The sequence below is a fragment of the Drosophila rhopaloa genome, unplaced genomic scaffold (assembly GCF_018152115.1).
Source record: "Drosophila rhopaloa isolate 14029-0021.01 unplaced genomic scaffold, ASM1815211v1 contig_115, whole genome shotgun sequence".
NCBI lineage: Eukaryota > Metazoa > Arthropoda > Insecta > Diptera > Drosophilidae > Drosophila > Drosophila rhopaloa.
The window spans coordinates 14,666,254-14,687,268 of NW_025334990.1; the positions used below are offsets into that span (position 1 = coordinate 14,666,254).

A 21,015-nucleotide genomic window follows, 5' to 3' on the forward strand; every position below is an offset into this window, starting at 1 on the left:
TTACAGATAAGAAATCATGCTCTAGAGAAATACCAGCGATTTCTTATTAGGATGATGTAAGAGAGTGATGTGTTAAAAATATTTGGCTTACATTTTAAGCTAAGCATGGTTTCCAATTTAGTTTTAAACAGGTTTAACAAAAAACGAAAAGTTAAATGAGAAAATAGCTACTTAGAAGCTGTCCAAATTTGTAAAAAATTGTATGTCCTTTCCCTGTCCCTCGTCAGCGTCCAAGCCGAAAAGAGTGATGACCACGACAAATTGGTCCTTGATGCCGCAGTACTTCTTTCGAAAAGATAAGACAAGTTTGCCGGTGTACAAAGAAATTAAAACTCAATACAATTTATATTTAACAAATTAATGTCTATATATAATTCAGCAGATTTCCGGTTCATTTTTTTGAACCAAGAAACACTTACGACATTAATATAATGTTAACGTTAGGTAACAAATATTTAATTATTGCAGTTATGACAATTTTGGGCTGCATTTTCCATGGCAGCTAAATGATATTGTTGAATTTGATATTGAATATTATTTATTGATCATCCATCTGTGGGAGGTGCTTGTCCACCTGGGCGCGCCGGTGCAGCATAGCAAAGAATTTAAGCCTTAAAAGGTCCATAATATTAAAAACACAGGTATGGTAACTTAAGAACTTTGAACAAAGGCGCCAAAACTTTATGACCACTTTGCATAAAACGTAGAAGGTCCCGTAACGCCTTGCGAAACTGGCCAGAAAACGCCTATTTTTGCGTTAAGCCCAAAGGTGGTCACACTGCCTGGACCTGAAATCTATGTGTCGCGAAATTCTCCGTTCCGCCGCATTTTCCGCGAGAAAAAAGTGCTGTCGACAGGAGCCAAGGGTGGGGGGCAGGTCGCCGCGATAAGTTTTCCGTGGAAAGTGATCGAATACACTAGTTTTCCCGTCGCGTCTGTTACCCTTATGCAATATATAGTGCTACCAGACCGTCAAACTGAACACTACCGGTTTTTCCTAAATTTCTCAGTTTTCCCAACTCGGACCGCAGCGTCAGGCCCCCCAAAAGTTGCTCCCCGCTCCCCAAATCCGCCACGACCCTGGCACCCCCTCAGAAAAGCGTAGGAAACGCTCCCAAGCCTCCCGCCCGAAATCATACCATCAAGACTGCCAGCTTTGCCCCCCTCAAGACCCACCCAATCCCAGCGTTTCCATTTCTACATCAAGCCTTACAACATCTAGCGTTCAGTTCCAGAACCTTGGAATTCTACATTTATTCTACATCAAGAGCCTTTTAAAAACTAGCGGCCGGTAGACGAAGAAAACATGTTGTTTGGCAGCGCTGCCAGATGTTCATACTATCATAGACCAAAATTAACAGCTATTTTTGTATACCAGTTGCTTGGCAGCGCTGCCAGATGAACCAAAAATAACAGTTATTTTTGTATAACAGCCTATTAAGGAATATGTCCTAACACTTGTATTTTAATTCTCTAAAAAAACTGCATTCAAATTTTTATACCCTTGCAGAGTGTATTATAATTTTGGTCAAAAGTGTGCAATGCAGTGAAGGAGACATCTCCGACCCTATAAAGTATATATATTCTTGATCAGGATCACCTCCTGAGTTGATATAGCCATGTCCGTCTGTCCGTCTGTCCGCTTGTCTGTCCGTCTGTCCGTCTGTCTGTTTCTACGCAAACTAGTCTCTCAGTTTTAAAGATATCGAATTGAAACTTTGCACACACCCTTCTTTTCTTTGCACGCAGTATATAAGTCGGAACGGCCGGGATCGGCCGACTATATCCTATAGCTGCCATATAACTGATTGATCGGAAATGCCATTACTTTGGTGTTTGTAAAGTTAGGAAGTTGGGATTTTCTATGGGTCTTATATTTGGCCAATCAATCCGACCTACCAAATTTCATAAGGATCGGCCGACTATATCCTATAGCTGCCATATAACTGAACGATTGGAAATGCCATAACTTTGGTGTTTTTAAAGTTAGGAAGTTGGGATTTTTTATGAGTATTAAAAATGCATTATATGAATAATTTTGGAGAATATAATTAACAGAGTATTCTGCAAGGGTATATCAACTTCGGCTCCGCCCGAAGTTAGCTTTCCTTTCTTGTTCATTTTATCGTTGGTCAAAATTTTGACACATTTTCATGTTAGTTATTACTCAGTTTTCGATGATTTCAAAAAAGGGGTCCCAAAATTGGACTTCTTGATTCCATAACTTTGCCAAATTTATTCAGATTTCAAAGTGGCATACCTCTTAGGAATTGTATTTTAATTCCCTAAAAAACTGCATTCAAATTTTTTATTTTAACGTTGGTCAAAATTTTGACCCATTTTCATGTTAGTACTTACTTAGTTTTCGATGACTTCAAAAAAGAGGTCCCAAAATTGGACTTCCAGATTCCATAACTTTGCCAAATTTAATCCGATTTCAAATTGGCATACCTCTTAAGAATTGTATTTTAATTTTCTAAAAAACTGCATTCAAATTTTTCATTTTAACGTTGGTCAAAATTTTGACCCATTTTCATGTTCGTTATTACTTAGTTTTCAATGACTTTAAAAAAGGGGTCCCAAAATTGGACTTCCAGATTCCATAACTTTGCCAAATTTAATCCGATTTCAAAGTGGCATACCTCTTAAGAATTGTATTTTAATTTTCTAAAAAACTGCATTCAAATTTTTCATTTTAACGTTGGTCAAAATTTTGACCCATTTTCATGTTAGTTATTACTTAGTTTTCGATGACTTCAAAAAAGAGGTCCCAAAGTTGGACTTCCATATTCCATAACTTTGCCAAATTTAATCTGATTTCAAAGTGGCATACCTCTTAGAAATTGTATTTTAATTTTTTAAAAAACTGCATTCAAATTTTTCATTTTAACGTTGGTCAAAATTTTGACCCATTTTCATGTTAGTTATTACTTAGTTTTCGATGACTTCAAAAAAGAGGTCCCAAAGTTGGACTTCCATATTCCATAACTTTGCCAAATTTAATACGATTTCAAAGTGGCATACCTCTTAAGAATTGTATTTTGATTTTCTAAAAAACTGCATTCAAATTTTTCATTTTAACGTTGGTCAAAATTTTGACCCATTTTCATGTTAGTTATTACTTAGTTTTCGATGACTTCAAAAAAGGGGTCCCAAAATTGGACTTCCAGATTCCATAACTTTGCCAAATTTAATCCGACTTTAAAGTGACATACCTCTTAAGAATTGTATTTTAATTTTCTAAAAAACTGCATTCAGTTTTCGATGACTTCAAATAAGGGGTCCCAAAATTGGACTTCTTGATTCCATAACTTTACCAAATTTTATCCGATTTCAAAGTAGGATACCTCTTAAGAATTATATTCTCTAAAAAACATCTTGGGTTGGATTTAAATTAAACCGACACCTTTATGATTTGAGCCTTTTCTTGTTAATACACACAAGTAAGTAAGTTATATTAGTCTTGTGCACAGGCTTTCATTAAAAATATAAAATAACGTTTGGATAGATATTTGGCTCCTTAGGGCTGTATTAAATGGCAAATAAAACTTTTAAGAGTCATGTAACTTAACATTCAAGACACAAAAACATATTTATTTAAATTTGTTATAACTTAAAGCACGAGTTAACTAGTTCTTATACATGTCGCAGAGCACTTTCTCCATGGGAGTGTTGCCAATTGTGCGCTGAAAGTAGATGGACTCGATCTTGTGGGAGCTGATCATTCGCAGCAGTGGCAGCATGAGCAGGAGTCGTCCGAATCTGGCGATCTGGGCCGTAAACTGCGTCTTCGTGTGTTGCGACAGCATTACCTGGTGGATTAACTAATATGATTACATCGCCTATTCCCTTTTATAGCATACTTACGTGCGCCTGATCCTGGAGATTCTCGATCTGCGCCGGGTCCTTCAGTCCACGTGTCTCTGGCCGGAACAAAACTATCGCCTTGAGGCAGGCAAATTCAGCAGGATCAACCAGCACCGCCTTGTACTTGCAGAAGATCTCGTGGAGGGTTCGCACATCCGCCGCAAGCTAAAGGAAATTGAAGGTCATCAAATGCCTTTTAAATATAATTACCCATTAACTACCTCTTCCTTTGTTATGCATGTGTCCCCATTGGCGTTGTTCTCCAGATTGTTACAGTGCTCCGCCACCGAGAAGAGGGCGCAGCCGGTGGGATCCAGGGGAATACACCATTGGATGGCATTTAGCAGGAAAAGCTCGGACCAGGACTCCTCCAGCAGAATCACCTAAGTAAGGTAAAGATTTTGATAAATATTAACCAGCTAAATACTTTTAAAATTATCTTCTTCTTAAGCAACATAAGTTTTACGTTATTTTATCACCACAAAACGTTAAAAAGCAAACCGAATCCTGATGACCAAGGACGTTCAGGTGAATAGTAGATGTTTTTTAATTTGAGTACTTTATTTTTATAGTTGTTAACTAAAAAAATCAATCTTATTTCTTAGTTTTCATATATAACAGGCTCAAATTAAATTATTGAATGCAAAGTTTTAATAAATATAAGAACATAAGATTAAGTGGGAGTCACATCCAAACATCTTACTGCCTTTAAGGTTCATTACTATATTTTTAATTAGCTACCTATATTTTATTTATTATATTTTCTTATTTAAGCCCACCTGATCCCGAAAGGAGAGTCGTGCAAAGCTGGGCAGGTTCTTGGCCCACTTGACGGCCATGAAGAGTAGTCGAGCACTCGTCTCATAAACGGTTTCGTGCTGATGGGCATAGAGATTGGGCGACATGAACTGCGGCATGATGAAGCTGGAATCCGATCTGCTGACCGTGTGCGGCTCCTCGTTGTCATTGGTTACATCTATGGAGTCGTCTGTAGGGGTTAAAGTTTTGTCAATTGTTATAGATATTGCTTATATTATAGATAAATCATTTTAAAATAATAAAATAACATTGAACACGTTTCGAGAAACGCTTTTGAAGTATTGTAAATCAGCTATAGCTTCCATAGTTTAGGAATTTACTTTTTATTTTAATATTTAAGGTTTCATTAAAGGTTCTCTTTAAAGAGCTGAAGATATATAAGCTACTGCTAAAAAGCACAAGTCAATATCTAAGTTATAGATATATCTCAATGGGGATACATAAAAATTAATAATGTATTTAAGTTCTTTAATATCTGTTTTACTTTTTTTATAAATCTATAATAATAATGGATTTTATTATTGTTTGTTCAACTCATAAATTTTACTTTACGGTAAGGCGTATTAAACACATTTATGATACAGATTCCTCCTTTTGTATATTAAATACGGAAACGCGTTCCAAAATCATACAATTAAAAATGAAGAAAAACTTATTTTTGTGATATGACAGAATCGAATTGTTATTTTTATGGGTGTTCCTGAATATAATATATAACCATTTAGTATCCCAATATTTTCTCATATCTTTATCTGGGATTACCCACCATCATTGTCATTTTCCATGGTGGGACTGGAGGAGCTGATGGAGGAGACGCTGCCGCCGGCGTTGTTCTTCTCCTTGGCGTTTTCCGGAGCCGGTGAACTTGGGTCGATGGAGTGGTTGCTGCTCGAGTTCGTCGAGTGGGAGGCGTTGCCGCTGTTGGCCATCTCCATGCCGTAGGCCTTCTCCTTGGGCGAGTGGTGGACTCCGGCGGCGTTGAACATGGGAAAGCTGCCGGCGCCCATGTGATTCGCGGCCAGCTGCATCGATGAGGTGAGGTGGTTGTGGTGCAGCAGTCGTCCCGTCGGCAGGCTGCCCAGTGCTGTTCAAGGATCAACAATGGAGGAGGAGGAGGAATGGTATAAGCCGTGTCCGAAACTACTATCTGGGGGGCAGTAACTACTCACAGGGCGGAGGAAGGAGTCCGGAGCCGTAACAGGGCGGTGACAGTAGCACGGGTGGTCTGCAAATTGGAGTTGCCCGCAGATTTTGGGCGGTTAGATAGACTTATGCAGATGACAGCCCAGCCACACCACATGCACTCAGAAAAAATACTTTTATATTTGAACCATAAATTGTTTTAAAAGAAAAATCATGTATCAAAATCGTATTGTTAATTTCTTTCAAATTGATACATTGCATTTTTAAATTTCTTGCCTCATTATTTTTTTGATGAAAGAATAAGGTAATATTTACTGTTTATTGATACCTATTTAACTTTAATTTATGCCTTTTCTATTTTTATTTTATGTTTTTAACTCTAGAATATTGTTCTTGGAAAATTTAATATATTTTAATATTTGTAAATTAATCAATCATTGAAGTTTGTTTTCTCTTAATCTTTTTTATTAGTCAGGGGTTGAGGATATGTTTATCTTTTAAATATGAATTTTCATTAAATATATTGTAAAGGGTAGGCTTTTAAAATGAAATTGTTTTGTTAAATTTTCTTGCATAGGTAAGTTATTAGTAACCATTTATAGAAAACACCCAAATCTTCAAATAACCTACAATATTTAGAAATAATAATCCAAAAGATGAGGGTAGCCCATATATGCTTGATATAATACCCGAAGGAAAAAGTGAGCCAAGGTCATATCATATATTGATTGATGAATAGATACTATTTTTGGTTAATTTCCCCTAAAATATTATAGATGGTCTAGGCTCATCTTTAAGTTCATTATTCCATACATGTAGGTTATTAAGTTTTGGGATGCATGCTCATATAATTTAGCTGAGTCTGTATATTTGTTAGACCTTCAATTTCTTAAGAGTTTAGATACATATTCATAGTATTTCAATATTTAAAAGTATTTTTTCGAGTGCAGGGCCGTGGAAGCGGGGAAGCAGGGGAACACACTCACCCGAACACTCCGACGGCCACGGCGGCCTCGCGCAGAGCCCGTCCATGCTCCATCTCCCGCAGCGTCTCCGGGCGAATAGTGGCCGTGTTGCGGGGCTGGCGCTCATTTTGCACGGCTGTAATTGGAAAACAAATGCAACTAGCATGAGCACTCAGCGGAGGCTAGATGGGACGTGTCCGTAATGAGGAAATGTCACACTGACAAAATCGCCTCGGAGCGATGGCACAGGTATGGCAGTATGGCAGGAGCGTAACCAAATCCAGTCGCGTGTGCCTCGCCTTTCCTCATCAGCATATGGAATTCAGATTCCCGAGGACTCGAGGGGAACAAGGAACAAGGCCATCCATTGATGGCAAATTGGTTTTGCGGTCACGTGCCGTTCACGCCCACAAATTGTTTCGCCATTTGTTTATGCAATTTCAACCGCACAATGAGGCTGGGCCACAAAAGCTACTTCGCCGCTGATGGCGGATCCGCAAACTGTGGCTATTTTCCATACGGCTCGCATAATTTACGGGTAAATTAAAGGAGCTATAATAGAGTTGGTATTGTGTGAGAACTGTCCTTTGTGAAAATATATATTGTGTGAAAGTCACGAATTGGATGTGAAGTGATATGTAGACCTTTCAGTTCATAGGCTAAGCTTTTATCTTTCATATTTACATTTTTTTATTCAGAGAAGTAAGTTAGCTGGTTCTTTGCTTTAAATTTAATTGGACTTCCTACCTAAATAAACATATTCCCAAAAACGTAAAAAATGAACAAGAATCCGTTTCTGTCAATTTATTCTATTTTGTTTTTGAACGAAAAATAAATTTATATTTTATTTAAATCTTCGGCTTACCCTTAGGTTTATAAACATGATTTCTTTCTTGTTTAAATTTGTTATAAATGAAGTTTACCTCTTTATAACACAATTGATTTAATGTAACATTTTCTTACCTATACAAAAAAGTAATACAAATTATATATTTACTGAAAATATTTAACGTAAACTAGCAAAAATATAATACTTAAGGTACAACAAGGTAAGTACAATCACTTCATATTGATTTTATAAACCTGAACGTGAGTGACGGCTGCTGTTTGTCTATTTACTATTCAAGAAATCGAACCACTGTTTGCTCAAAGTTTCTGCAGCCATCAAAACAATGAGGAAAACTTTCAGTCAAAATGAACAATTGGGGTGCAGTGAAGTGGCAGCGCTAAAGCTGCATAAAATCTGTCAAAGACAACACGAGCAGCAGGTAACAAATCAATTGGGTGAGCAATATGTAAATAAGGAGCACCCTCGCCCTCACCTTCACCCTAAACTGAACCACCCCCAAATGAGGATGTTCTCTTATGGGGATTTCAACGTGGGAAAGGGTTCGAGTTTAGATATATGCAAGGACACGTGTGGCCGGGCTTTTGAGGTCCTGTTAAAGACCAATTAAACGTGCTTCAGTTCATTAGAGCGAGTTGAGTTATGATAATATGCAGTTGGTAAGTAAGTAGTACCCACCATCCTTGTTCATTCCCATTTGAAGGCACTTCTTGAGCCTGCAGGCCTGGCATTGATTCCGATGGGCTTTGTCCACCACACACCGTCCAGTTCCCGCCTGGCAGCTGAAATAGAAATCAGAATCGATTAAAATGGTGCCCAGGACATAATCAGGTTATCCTGTGCAGATAACAAGATTTGTCGTGTCAAAAATTGCAACATTTGTCGAATTCGGTAGAGAGAACATAAAGCAGCAGACTAAGGCCAACCGAGCGGAAATTCAGCCACAAAAGCACTTCAGAATCTGCTAGATATACATGTACATGCACAGGACCTGCTCTACTCCTCTTCCATTCCATCGACCTCTCGTCCTTTGTTCTGCTCTCGTGGAACTTTAATCAAATCAGGGCTGAGTGGCGTGTTCCGAACATCCCACCCACTGAAATCCAGGACATAGAACCCCGTCATCGCCTCCCTTTTTGCACACTAAGCCTGCGCCAAAACTCAAAGATGGCCAACGCTCCTAGAAATCTCCAGTCTTCCATTTCGTTTCCATTTTATGTGCTTCGTGGCGCCTCGGCTCAAATCACTTAGCCAAATGTATCCTTCAGATACGGCCCTTGTATAAGTATATAATTTAGGTATTTTGTGTATGCAAATGTCCGGTTTTCGTAAACAAATCAAGTAAATTGGATATGTGTGAATGGGCATCCCATTCCGTTGGAATGCCAACTTGTGTGGGTCTATAAAAATAATCACATAATATTCCCATTGCCCCAACCATCAAACATCCAGGAATAGACGATGAACACATCATTTTATGTATACCAAAACTACGGTGGAAATAGCGTCAAAAGGACATATTTTGGCTGACGAATCAAAAAGGTTTTTACATTGATAATCTAGAGATTCAAATTTTGGGTTATTTGAAACTGATTTATTCTTTTCGAATAGACAGAACATTTAGACCGATCATTGTAAACTATCAGCTCCGAAAATTAATATCATACTTATTAAGTAACTCTATTATTTATACTATTCGCGAACGCAAAATACAATTTCAATATAAGTTTAAGCTGTATAGTTTTAGAAATAATTACGGAAAATTCAGGTTAGTTTAAAAAGATATAGTATTTTCTAAAAATTTGTTTAAAAAAAATATATAATTATCTACAAGTTCCAACGAGTTGATAAATTGTTAATTCAAAAAATTAGATAAATAAATTCATAAGATCCGACACTTTTTTTCAGCTGTGACAAAAGTGGTATATATTTTCACCATGTGCTTAGAAAATTCCTTCGAATAAATTCGAAAGTTCTGATTGGAAGCAATTGATTATAATTGAAAACGGATTAATGGGACCACCGGAGACAAGGACATAAAAAGGACCAAGGGCCAGATTGACTCTGTCGGGCATCGGAAAACAAGTCACGTCGGTGAAAATATACACTGGACCTGTTCCCCGTTCATATCGCTTTTCCGTGTCTGGAGTGTATCCCTCGGTTAGTCATTCCTGTGCAGGGGAGGATGTTGCTCTATTTTGTCTATTTTGTCTAGAGCCACGGTTCAGAACCGCCCCCATTTTTTGACTTTGTTGCGATTCGGCTTAGAAAAAGATGGAGGGTGCCATTCCCGGTGCCGGGTCACATTTGGCCAAGTGTTTTGCGCTTAAGCCCTCCATATCAATCTCATGGGACCGCTCGGATATAGAGATTTCGACATTTGTGATTTACAGCGATTGCCACAAAGGAAAGCCGCAGAGCAAAATATACATTACTGTATCATAACTTTATGTTTTTGCTGCCATTGATTCTGTCGTTTTGGCTTATGGGATATTTTGCTGATTTAATGATAATTGAAAACCTAAAACAAACTTTGTTCAGTTTTTGATTCGTGTTTTATTTTTTTGTTTGTTTCGCGTATTCATGGTGAAAGAAAAAGAAAAATTCACTTTAAATTCAATTACATTTTAAGCTGCAATTGGGGGAGAAAGTAGAGTGGCTTTTGCACATGATGCCATTCTGGGCACAAAGTCAACGCGAGGGCAAATATGCGCATTCAAAAGTTGACGCTCAAATCCCAAAGATTTGAATAATTGTAATGAATTTGGTAGAGCTCCGTAATCCGCCAGACGGGCCTCCAGGCACACCAGCCCACTCCGCAGCACCACCCACTTTGGCAAATGTTGCAACATTTAATGGAAATGAAATGGTAATGACTGGACTTAGGACCACATTTAAGCCACTCAGAAAAATCGTGGTCATCAATTTGTAATATATTAAAGGTTCTGATCTTAAATCTGAATTACTGAGATAGGCTTTATCCCTAAATATCACGTTTAATAAATTATACTATATTATCTTTGTTTTTATTAGGTATCTCCCAAAAATTGTAAAAATGTATATAAATTTAGCAAGCAGTAAAGCAATCAATCATTCATAAACATGCAAAATTTTTATATTTAAAAAGTTTTTAGATATTATCCTAAAATATTTTAAAGTTTTAAATATTCACAGACTTTAGTTTAGTTGATTATGATACTACTATCTATTGAAGACAAATAATCAAGTTAAAAACGCATAAGTTTGAGCATAATTAAGTCATCCACTGCTTTCTGTTCTGTGTTCATAAATAAATATTCGTTGTGTTATAAATATAATACAATATATACTATAGTTATATGACAAGATAATTTCCCCTCAACAATATTTTTCTTTGTGTACCTATTCTAATTTATAAATTTCGTCTTTTTCTCTTTTTACCCACCGATAAATGAGTTTCCGCCGCACACTGCGCTTGAAGAATCCGGAGCAGCCATTGCAGGCGAGAATTCCGTAGTGTTTTCCGGAACTGGTATCGCCGCAGACCACGCAGATGAGGCCCAGATTCTGACCCTTAATCCGGGTCATGGAGGCAGATTCACTTGCCGACGAGTGGTTCATGGAGTTGGCCGCCGCTGCTGCTGCTGCAGCCGCTGCAGCGGCACTGTGGTTCCAGCTCAGCAATCGACCAGCGGACACATTGGGGGCGGCGGGATGAGGGGGCGGTGGTTGTGTGGGCGGGGCAACGCCCACCGATGTCGGTGGAGGCGTATAGCAATGCCGCGGGGGACTGTGAAGCTCTGTAAAAATACATAATATTAGCGTAGGAATACCAATTTATTAAATTAAATTCAACAACTTTTTATTGAATTTATAGATTCAAGTTTTATAATAATAATACAACCTTTTTTTTTGTTTTCCAAAATATTTCACCTTATATTTTAATATTTTTCGTATCAAGAGATCAAAAGGATGTACCTAACTTTTAAATTTATTTAAATATCACTGGGATTAGCCATACAAAATTTGAACAGCAAGAGGCAAATGCAATTCTAATTTATTGCTTGATCTCAATTCAAGCATAAACCATTTAAAATTTCGGACCTGATTTTAGCTTCTTCCCTTTTCCGCCAGTGGTAATGGGTGTGGCAATAAAAAATCACTTATGTAGTTCATTTAAATTAAATCTCAATTTGTCAGTTGTACCGGATTGTGGATGAAGAAGGGGGAACCTGCCGATCTTATCCCTGCGTGGCGACATTGACGCCCTGTAATCCGCAAATATATTTACACATTCAATTAGGGTGCCATTAAGCCAAACGGCTCTCGACCAGAGCGTGCCGAGCAATCTGTGCGCAAAATTTGCCTCGGGGGACGATTGTTTTGCCATCACACCCTAATTTGATTGTAGTTTCCTTACTGATTTTTTGATGCACTTAACCCCCGACGGGCCAAGGACGAGGACACATTTGTTACACTCGCCACTTGGCTGTGCGCTGGACCATTTGGGTTCCTGGTTTTGGTTTTGGTTTGGGTTTTGGTCTCTGGATTCAAAGACAAAGTCAGAAGGCCTTTCAGCCGAGACCAACTGGCAGGGATCTGCGGTCTAATGCCAGAGGATTAGCGTCATATGCTTGCATTTTCCGGGTCTTCGTCTTTGTTAATTTTATGAGCTCGTTGAAATTCACTTTGGCCCACTCCTGCCGAGCACACAAAAGTGTTGAGGGCTGTGTTATGAATTTCTGAAATTTTTGGCGCCCTGACTCGAAGTCTAATTCAATTTGGTGATTATCGCAAATTGAATTTGCTCGGCCACTCGTGCATGCCATCAGGAAGTTGGGCATCGATTTAATTGGAGTGTCTCCGCAGACAATTCGTTTCTACAAATTGGTAATTGAAATTGGAAATGTGTCATTAAAACAGTCAAAACGAATCCTTTTGTTGTTTGGTTCTTTTCAAGTTTAGACACATTGGATTCTAGATTTTTTAGACCGTGCATTTTACAACGTCAAGTTTGAAAGAAACTGAAATTCTTCATAAGGAGTAGCTCGGAACTAACCAACATTTTACTTTCCAGTGCACAAAATATAACATCCTCTATAATGAGCAATACGTTAGCCAATATACAATTAAAAATATTAAAATCGGAAAACGAGGTTGGTATACCTTTGCGGATTCCTTCTTAATGTATGTTTAAATTAAAAAATAAGTAGCAAGAAATAAAAAAGGGACTCGACCGAACTTGAAAGTGCCGCAATAATTCACTTGACCACAAAATTTACGAGTTTTATAAAATATATAATAATTTGACTATCGAAATTTGTTTCTGCCTTACAAAGATTTAAAGTAACAACGGAAAAGTACGATAATTTATCATTATTTAAAAGACCTAATAGAGATGTCTTTGAAAGAATAAAGGAAAATACTGCATAAGTAATTTTTAATTTTTTCTTGTGACGGACATTTAAAAAAAAAATTATTATATTTCTTTTCAAAGAAAACATTTTTTTATGTAACGTGTCCTTATTAATCGTGGGGGTATGAACCAGAAAAAATGACTAATTATGTTTCACAAGCCATTTCCCTTTAGACGTGATATACCCCTAATATAAGAAGCATTTATGGTTTATTTCTTTTCCTTTAAACCTTTTTTTTCTTGAGATATTTAAATATGTAGATTTAAAATGGGAATCGCGGTCTCATTATTAAACAATTCTAATTTATAAGATTTAATTCCACATATTGTTATTGTTGTATTGTTCAATTTTTTAAGAATTCTTTTTGTTTGTAAATAACACCATTTAATTTGAGTTGCTTAGCACTATTCGCGTTCTATGAAATATTTTGATCTATTTGTATACAATTTTATTTGTTAACTTTTATATTGGTAGTTCAAATTTACCTTGGGAAGAGGGGCGCGTTTCGGATGAATTTTCTTCTTTATTCATTTTGTTGTTTCTCTTGGAAAGGTGTGGGAAATTGCACGACTTTTTAACGTTCGGTAAGAGGGAACACTTTAATTTCGATTTTTTATATCGACGCTTGTGAAACACACTTATTAAGCTCCATAATTATTTGAAGCCGTAGGGCGACGGGAACTGTGATTCCCGCTGATGAAACCGAAACCAATCCGATCCGACGGCACTGCGACTATGCGGCGATGATGTTAACGTCTCGATGTACGATTCCAGATTCCGGATTTCAGATTTATCATAAAAGCGTGACAGGAGCTAAACAGTGATGTGTCCACTCCAGCAGTCGGCCAACCAGCCAACGGGCCAACCCCGGACTAGGAAAAAAACCATATCGCAGGATATAATCCGCGGTCGCTGAGTGGGCAGAGGGGTTCGTGTGTTTGTGTTTGTGAGGACAAAAAGCACAGAACACACACACACACACACACACCACCACCAGCAAGAGCAGAGAGCATCGAGCATCGAGCAGCGAGCAAGGAGCAGTGAGCGAAGGATAACCGCACACTACCCACCCGCCCACTTAGTTTTGCAAAGGGGAACGGAGACTTTTAGTGGCAACTCTGGTGGCGCATTTGCTTGTTGGCTTGCTTTGATTCGTTCCTTCTTGATGCTGCGGCAGGAGCATGTCCTTGCTGTTAGTGTGTGCGTGTGTGTCTGGGTGTGTGTGTGTGGGTAAGCCAAGCCACAATCGCAATCTCCAATAAACACCCGGCTCTGCGCTCTCTGCGCACACACACAACCAGAGAACGTTCGGCCGCCATCATGACTCAAAAAAGGAGCAAGGAGGAAACGGGAACGGAAGTGGAGCAGGGGCAGGGACAGGGGGAGGGGCAGAGCAATGGTGGCTCCCCACCAATACACCCACACACACACACTAGGCGACGCAGCTGCGCGGCTGGTGCTCGTATAATCGTCTTGGGTTTTGACATTTTGTTTTTGTTTTATAATACCCTTTGTGATGTCGGCGCTTTCGAGTTTGCTTTGGCCTTTCGTTTCCCTTCCCCTCCCTTCCCCCTTTTGACCCTCTTTAAACGACGTCACTCTTGGCCTCGTCTTCAAACCGCCCTCCCCCGCAATCACACCCCCTTCCGCCCACAATTGCCACCTCCCAGTTAACTGTAATTGAATTGAAGAGAAAATTGTTTTTGCTCGTTGCTCTGTGGGTGTTGGTGCGCATCTACTAGTACTAGCATCTGCATAAGGTATACCAAAATAAACAACACAAGGAGTTTAGGGAAGCTTTTGCTGGATTTATTTGTTTGTAAATGAAATACATTTTTAAACTAGTTGATTTCAGCTTTATGAAACCATAAGCCATGTCAAAATATGTAGCTCAAAAAGTTTAGATAAGCGATTTATTTATATTTATATGTGTTTTACTTTAAGGACCGATTTTAACATTAATTTAGAAACTAGACAAATTTTTATATTTTTAAGCAAGAGAAGGTTTTATTAAAAAATTATAAAACGTAAGTTTCTTTTAAACAAAAACTGAAGCTGTCCTTAAAATATCATAGTCGTCTTTTAGGAGACCAATGCGATTCTCGAATTTTACAAATTTGTTTCTATAGAAAAAGGGGCTAGGGGCTGTGAACCTCATCAAGTGCCGTGCACTTTATTTAATCAATAAAAACTCTTGGGAGACTCTTTATCTATGATTTACTTTCCAGTCTAGTACGTTTGTAAGGGCCTGTAAAGCTTATTTAAAAAAAATATATATTTATTAAATAGCATATATAATGACATTCAAATTTCAAAAATATTATATGCTTTAGAATAGTTGTTTTTAGTTTAAAATGCATTTGGACTTACTTAGGCACAAAAAATACAACAAAACTATAGAAAGTTATTTATATTTGGTGTACTTGAAATGATTCTTCTCATTGTATTGGGGAGCTTTTAGGTTCATATGTACATAGCTAAAAGTATGTAAACATTGTGTGTTTACAATTTTAAATGAAATTTGAGGACCCATTAATGCTCAAATTGGTTTTGTCACCAACGAAAATATATAACCTTCACAAGATTATAAATACACTTGCATTATAACAATACAAGCAAATATAATAATAATTTGATGCTCTTACAAAGGGTATTCTAATTTCAGTCCAAAAGTTTGCCAAGCAGTGAAGTACACGTCCTCGACCCTAAAGAGTATATATATTCTATTAATTTCTACCAAAACTAGTCCCTTTACTTTAGAGCTAATTGGATGAATCTTTCCAAAAAGTCTTCTTTCTATTGCAGGTAGTATATAAGTCGACATCCGAAATTTAAATAAAAAACTATAACTTTGTTTTTTTTAACATATAAGGATTAAAGTTTTTTTATTGAAATCTGACAACTTCACATATATGTTATAGGAACGATCGAAAATGGACATAGCCTCATTGTTTTTCAGCATTATAATATTCAAATTTGGGAACAGGTACAGGTAAACTTCGAAGTTTGCGTCCTTTCTTGTTTTTGACTAACCTTTTGTTTTCTTTTTAACTAAACTTTGACCAACATTTTGGGTGTTTTTTACAGGGTAATCATCTTTAAATGGAAATATTAATTGTATAGGACGTTAAAAAAATATTCACAACTCATGATAATGACAGAATATTACATAAGCAAGCCATTGAAAGGTAACTAAAAGTCCAAACTTAATATTGACGGTTTTTTGCGATTCTGGTATAAAAAGGGCCATTGCTGGCAGTCGACTTCAGTTTCAAAATATAATTCAACATGTTAATAATTTGTCGATATTTAGACAAAAAATAAAAAAAATATCAATGTCCCCTTTTAGGAGACCTATGCGATTCTCGACTTTTACAAATTTGTTTCCATTTAATTTAGATTTGATGACCTTTATATACATGAATATATATAATTTATAAATTTTTGTTCGTATATTCGTACAATTTAAAATAAGATTATGTGACTAACAGTCTGAAAACACAATCAATCTCAGCTTACTTTCTGAAGTATAAAAAAACTGCAGGGCTTTTAAAAGTATGATTAGTTAGATTTCATCTTTATTATTTTTACCAGTTTTTGGTAGTGTATTTTTATTTACCTTCTCTGTATTATAATGTTATGGAGTATTGCAAAGCGATGTTATTCAAGGCTTTATCCGGGGAGAGCCAACATTGGGCCCGGGTCCACTAATCCAATAATCGATAAATGTTGCTTGCAGGATGAAAGTGGGTGGTATGGGGATTTGCGGAGAAGGTTCCGTTCCGCTCCCCGATTTTGTTGTGGGGCTTTTGCCATGCTTAATGCGCCGACATTAACTTTGTAACAAATGAGATGTCGGAATACAACAGTCAGGATCCTGCCAAGCCGCAGACCCTCCAACTCCTCCTCCTCCCGCACTCTCCACCGCTCCCTTCTCCTCCTTTCTCCACTCTCTCTCTCTCTCTCTTTGTGGGGGAGAAAGCAAGAGAGCAGCTGCGGCTGGCAGAAGTTTATGCTCGGGACAAAAGTGAACAAATGCAAAAGTCAAAGCGCTTTGCCGCCATGGCCACGCCCACCACGCCGAGGGAGGAGCGAGAGACAGCGAGAGAGAGAGCGGCGTTATCCTGTAATAACCGTGCATCAAGGATAACCGGCTGTGCGAGCGGGACAGCTGATGCCGTGCGAGCAGGACGAAAGGAGGCGACAGGGTTGGTTCTTGACATTTGAACGGCGACATTTCGCATTGCCAGGATACATACACGAATACACCTACACAGACACATCTCTGTGAATCCCACCCACCCAGGGGGTGGGGGTCGTATAGAAGAGGGGGCGGTGGGCTGTGAACCTCATCAAGTGCAGTGCACTTTATTTAATCAATCAAAACTCATGGGCGACTCTTTTATTCAACATTCAGACACTTTGTATCTTTGATTTACTTTCCAGTCAAGTAGGTTTGTAAGGGCCTGTAACGCTTATTTAAAAAAAATATGTAATTGTTAAATAGTATACATAATGACATTCAAATTTTACAAATAAATTATTTTTTCAGTTTAGACAAAAAAAATACAACAAAACAGAGTACATCAAATGATTCTTCATAGCTAAAGTATGTAAATATTGTGTGTTTGCCAGTTTAAATGAAATCCCAGGGCCTCTTGATGCTCAAATTTGATTTTTCACCAGTACAAGCTAAGTGTTTGTAAAAATAAATATGTATAGAAATTTATAATCTTCCCAAGACTATAAATAAACTTCCAATAGAGCAATACATGCAAGTATAAAAACAAGACAGAACGCTATAGTCGAGTGCCTCGACTATTAGATACCCGTTACTCCGTTTCCTTTAATAGAAATCCCTATCGAGAATTAACGTTAACTCTGTTGAGCACCTTGGCCAGCTGTTCCAAAATCATCCGTTAGATGGCGCCATGAAAGGCGGAAATGTAGGCGCTAGCCAGGCTTAAACGTTTAATGGGTTTTTGGGCGTTAGAGTGGGCGTGGCAAACTTTTATAAGGCCAATTGATAGGTAGTGACGAAACAAATACATATCAATGAAAATTTTCATAATAGCATCAAAACTGTGGCCACAGCTTGTGGCTAGTGGGCGTCAGAGGGGGCGTGGCACAATTTTGAAATAAACTTGCGCTGCGTAGGAACTCCTAGAATCTGCATGCAAAATTCCAATCTTCTAGCTTTTATAGTTTCCGAGATCTCAGCGTTCATACGGACGGACAGACGGACATGGCTATATCGACTCGGCTAGTGACCCTGATCAAGAATATATATACTTTATAGGGTCGGTAACGCTTCCTTCTAGCTGTTACATACTTTTGCACGAATACAATATACCCTTTTACTCTACGAGTAACGGGTATAAAGATTTGAAAAAGAAACACACTTCTTATACCCTTGCAGAGGGTATTTAAATTTCAATCAAAAGGTTGCAAAGCAGTGAAGTCGACGCTTTCGACCCCAATTTGTATATTTATTCTGTTCGTTTCTACCAAAACTAGTACTCAACTTTATAGCTATTTGAATGAATCATTCCAAAAAGGGTTTTTTATTTTTCAGTTAGTGTATTAGTCGGAGCGGGTCGGATCGGTGGACTATATCACAAAAATTCGGAGAAATAAATTGTAAGCAAACTATAAATTTATTGTATTTAAACATTTTTGGAGTACGGACTCAATTGTATAAAAATCGGACGACTATAAATGCCATAGGCACGATCGAAAAATGTATCTGAAAATCGACAAAGCTTAATTATTTTTAATATTTAATTTTTGAATCTGCTGCAAGGGTATTTAAACTTGGGCTTTCCGAAGTTTACTTCCGTTCCGGTCTGGGATTAACATTTTGTTGTCTTTTTGTCTAATCTTTGTCCTCTTTAATCTAAATTTTGGGTTTTTCTACACGGTAATCATATTTAAATGGAAATATTCATTTTATAGATGATGTGTATTATAGATATTATGTCTAATTTAAATAAAATACTTTATTTAAAATTATTTATAGAACTTAAGTTAAGTAAGTTCTGTTGAGGCCACAACGGTTGAAAAAAAAAATTCACAATACATGACGATACAAAATAAATTAAACAACTAACTAAGTTTAAGTATTGGTTATTTTAAAAAACCTGTTCCGTGATTTCGTCCTTTGCCTTTAAACCAAAGAAAATCAAAATATTAGGAAATTCATGTTTGTATTTAGATCCAAAATAATGAATAAAATAAAATTGAATTTTTGTAATTTTTTTATCTCGTCCGATAAAAAAGCAAGCACAGGCATAAATATCATGTCCAAACCAAAAAAATGAATTTCAATAGAGCTTTTAATAAAATTGCATGCTCATATAATATAATAATAAGTATCAATTATTTGAAAAATCAAAAACACTTCTGACTTTTTTGGTTCATCTGTCTGTGATTAACTTTTTGTTTGTTTTTTTTCAACTCAGCATTGACCTTTTATTTACGTTATCAATATTTTTGATTTTTCTAAAGGGTAAGCACATTTAAATGGAAATATTCATTTACAAGATAATATGTATTTAACAGAGTATGTCTAATTTAAATAACATTTTTTTTTTTAATTGATTTACAAAACTTTAAATAATTATGTCCTTTCGAGATCAGGAAGCACAAAAAATATTCACAACCCACAATAATAGCAGAATATAACATAGGCAAGCCATCAAAAGGTAATTAAAAGTCGAAACGTAATATTGACTATTTTTTGTAATTCTGGTATAAAAAGGGCCATTGCTGACAATTGACTTCAGTTTCAAAATATAATTCAACATGAAATTACTTGTAAGTAATATCATCTGTGGAAGAAAAATCCTAAATATTAAATGACTTTGCTTTAGATTGTCTTGTCTGCCTTATTGGGCGTTGCATTGGCCAGACCTGGATACGACGGAGGTTATGGCGGACCCGGTATCCAGCGCGGCCCGGAAGGACCTTTCGGCGGTCAGCAAGGATACGGAGGACAGCCACGTGGGTACGGCAGTGGAAACAACCAACCTTTTGCCCAGACCAGCCAGGTAGGATATGGCAGACCTGATGGCCAGATCGGTCAGGGATATGGCAGACCTGCTGCCCAGATCGCTCAGGGAGGATATGGCAGACCTGATGCCCAGATCGCTCAGGGAGGATATGGCAGACCTAATGTCCAGATCGGTCAGGGAGGATATGGAAGACCTGATGCCCAATTCGGGCAGGGAGGATATGGCAGACCGAATGAACCCCAGGTTGGTCTGGAAGATTTTGGCGCTCAGAACGAATTCGGCGATAATTTTGACCAAGCCCACCGCGGTTGTAATCACCCCGGACATCACGGACATGAAGGACATCATGGACATGAAGGACATCATGGACATCAAGGAAGGCGCTACTAAATCGTCGATATTTAAACAGAGAATAAAGCAAAAACTTCTAAAAAATAATTAAAAATAATTTTCCCCTTATTCAATTAAACTTTGCGCTCCTGTTTACGTTATCTGCACCTTGTAGTTTAGATCAGGCTGATTCAGAGAGTATCAAAGCTATACTAGATTCCCTTTCCGTAATATTAAAAATGTGGTACTAATAAATGTATTTTTATTTCCAAAAATATCACGTATTAAGAAGTCACACCGAGGTGAGCCATAGAAGACTACTGCAATAGTTTAATCAAAACAAATTATTTGTTTATCAAAAGCTCCTGTCCTGCTCTTAATTTATATTGAGACTGAATGGAAATAAATAATAACATTTTTAAAATTCTAGTTAGGGGGACCGGTATAAAATTTTAGCTTGGGGGACCGAAAAGACAATTTTCGGAATCGTCTTCAGTTATAAAATATTAAACATATTATTAAACATATATATCTTATAACTGGTAACTTTTTGCATTATGGCGAAGGAGGAACTGATGGACCCAATAGCGTTTAATCAGAAGGAATCAAGTCGTCAGTAAGGCAAAAATAATTAA

At 37.4% G+C, this 21,015-nt stretch overlaps 2 protein-coding genes and 1 long non-coding RNA gene across 3 annotated transcripts; 2 read left to right on the forward strand and 1 right to left on the reverse strand.

Annotated features, from left to right (window-relative positions):
- Positions 1–3,353: 3,353 nt before the first annotated feature.
- On the reverse strand, positions 3,354–13,872 carry LOC108039795 (photoreceptor-specific nuclear receptor). Its single transcript, XM_017116880.2, has 10 exons — positions 13,523–13,872; positions 11,066–11,420; positions 8,320–8,423; positions 6,816–6,930; positions 5,856–5,911; positions 5,453–5,770; positions 4,647–4,855; positions 4,089–4,250; positions 3,868–4,032; positions 3,354–3,812 (listed from the first exon to the last, which is right to left on the reverse strand). The coding sequence occupies exons 1-10, from the start codon at positions 13,566–13,568 to the stop codon at positions 3,630–3,632; spliced, it is 1,713 nt and encodes a 570-aa protein (XP_016972369.1). The 5' UTR covers positions 13,569–13,872; the 3' UTR covers positions 3,354–3,629.
- Positions 3,933–4,754, forward strand: LOC108039796. Its single transcript, XR_001769033.1, has 4 exons — positions 3,933–4,048; positions 4,134–4,259; positions 4,319–4,395; positions 4,642–4,754. It is a non-coding gene; the product is annotated as an uncharacterized LOC108039796 (long non-coding RNA).
- A 5,963-nt stretch (positions 13,873–19,835) lies between the features above and the next one.
- LOC108039803 (translation initiation factor IF-2) lies at positions 19,836–20,488 on the forward strand. The gene is made up of 2 exons (XM_017116888.1): positions 19,836–19,853; positions 19,910–20,488. The coding sequence occupies exons 1-2, from the start codon at positions 19,842–19,844 to the stop codon at positions 20,438–20,440; spliced, it is 543 nt and encodes a 180-aa protein (XP_016972377.1). The 5' UTR covers positions 19,836–19,841; the 3' UTR covers positions 20,441–20,488.
- The last annotated feature ends 527 nt before the right edge of the window (positions 20,489–21,015 follow it).

Bases quoted from the DNA above. Each gene is read 5' to 3' on its own strand.
- LOC108039795 (XM_017116880.2), bottom strand. From the start codon at position 13,568: ATGAATAAAGAAGAAAATTCATCCGAAACGCGCCCCTCTTCCCAAG. The intron at 4,251-4,646 runs GTGGGCTTAAAT...TACCTTACTTAG, and splicing joins GACTCTCCTTTCGGGATCAG to GTGATTCTGCTGGAGGAGTC. The intron at 4,033-4,088 runs GTAGTTAATGGG...AATTTCCTTTAG, and splicing joins CATGCATAACAAAGGAAGAG to CTTGCGGCGGATGTGCGAAC.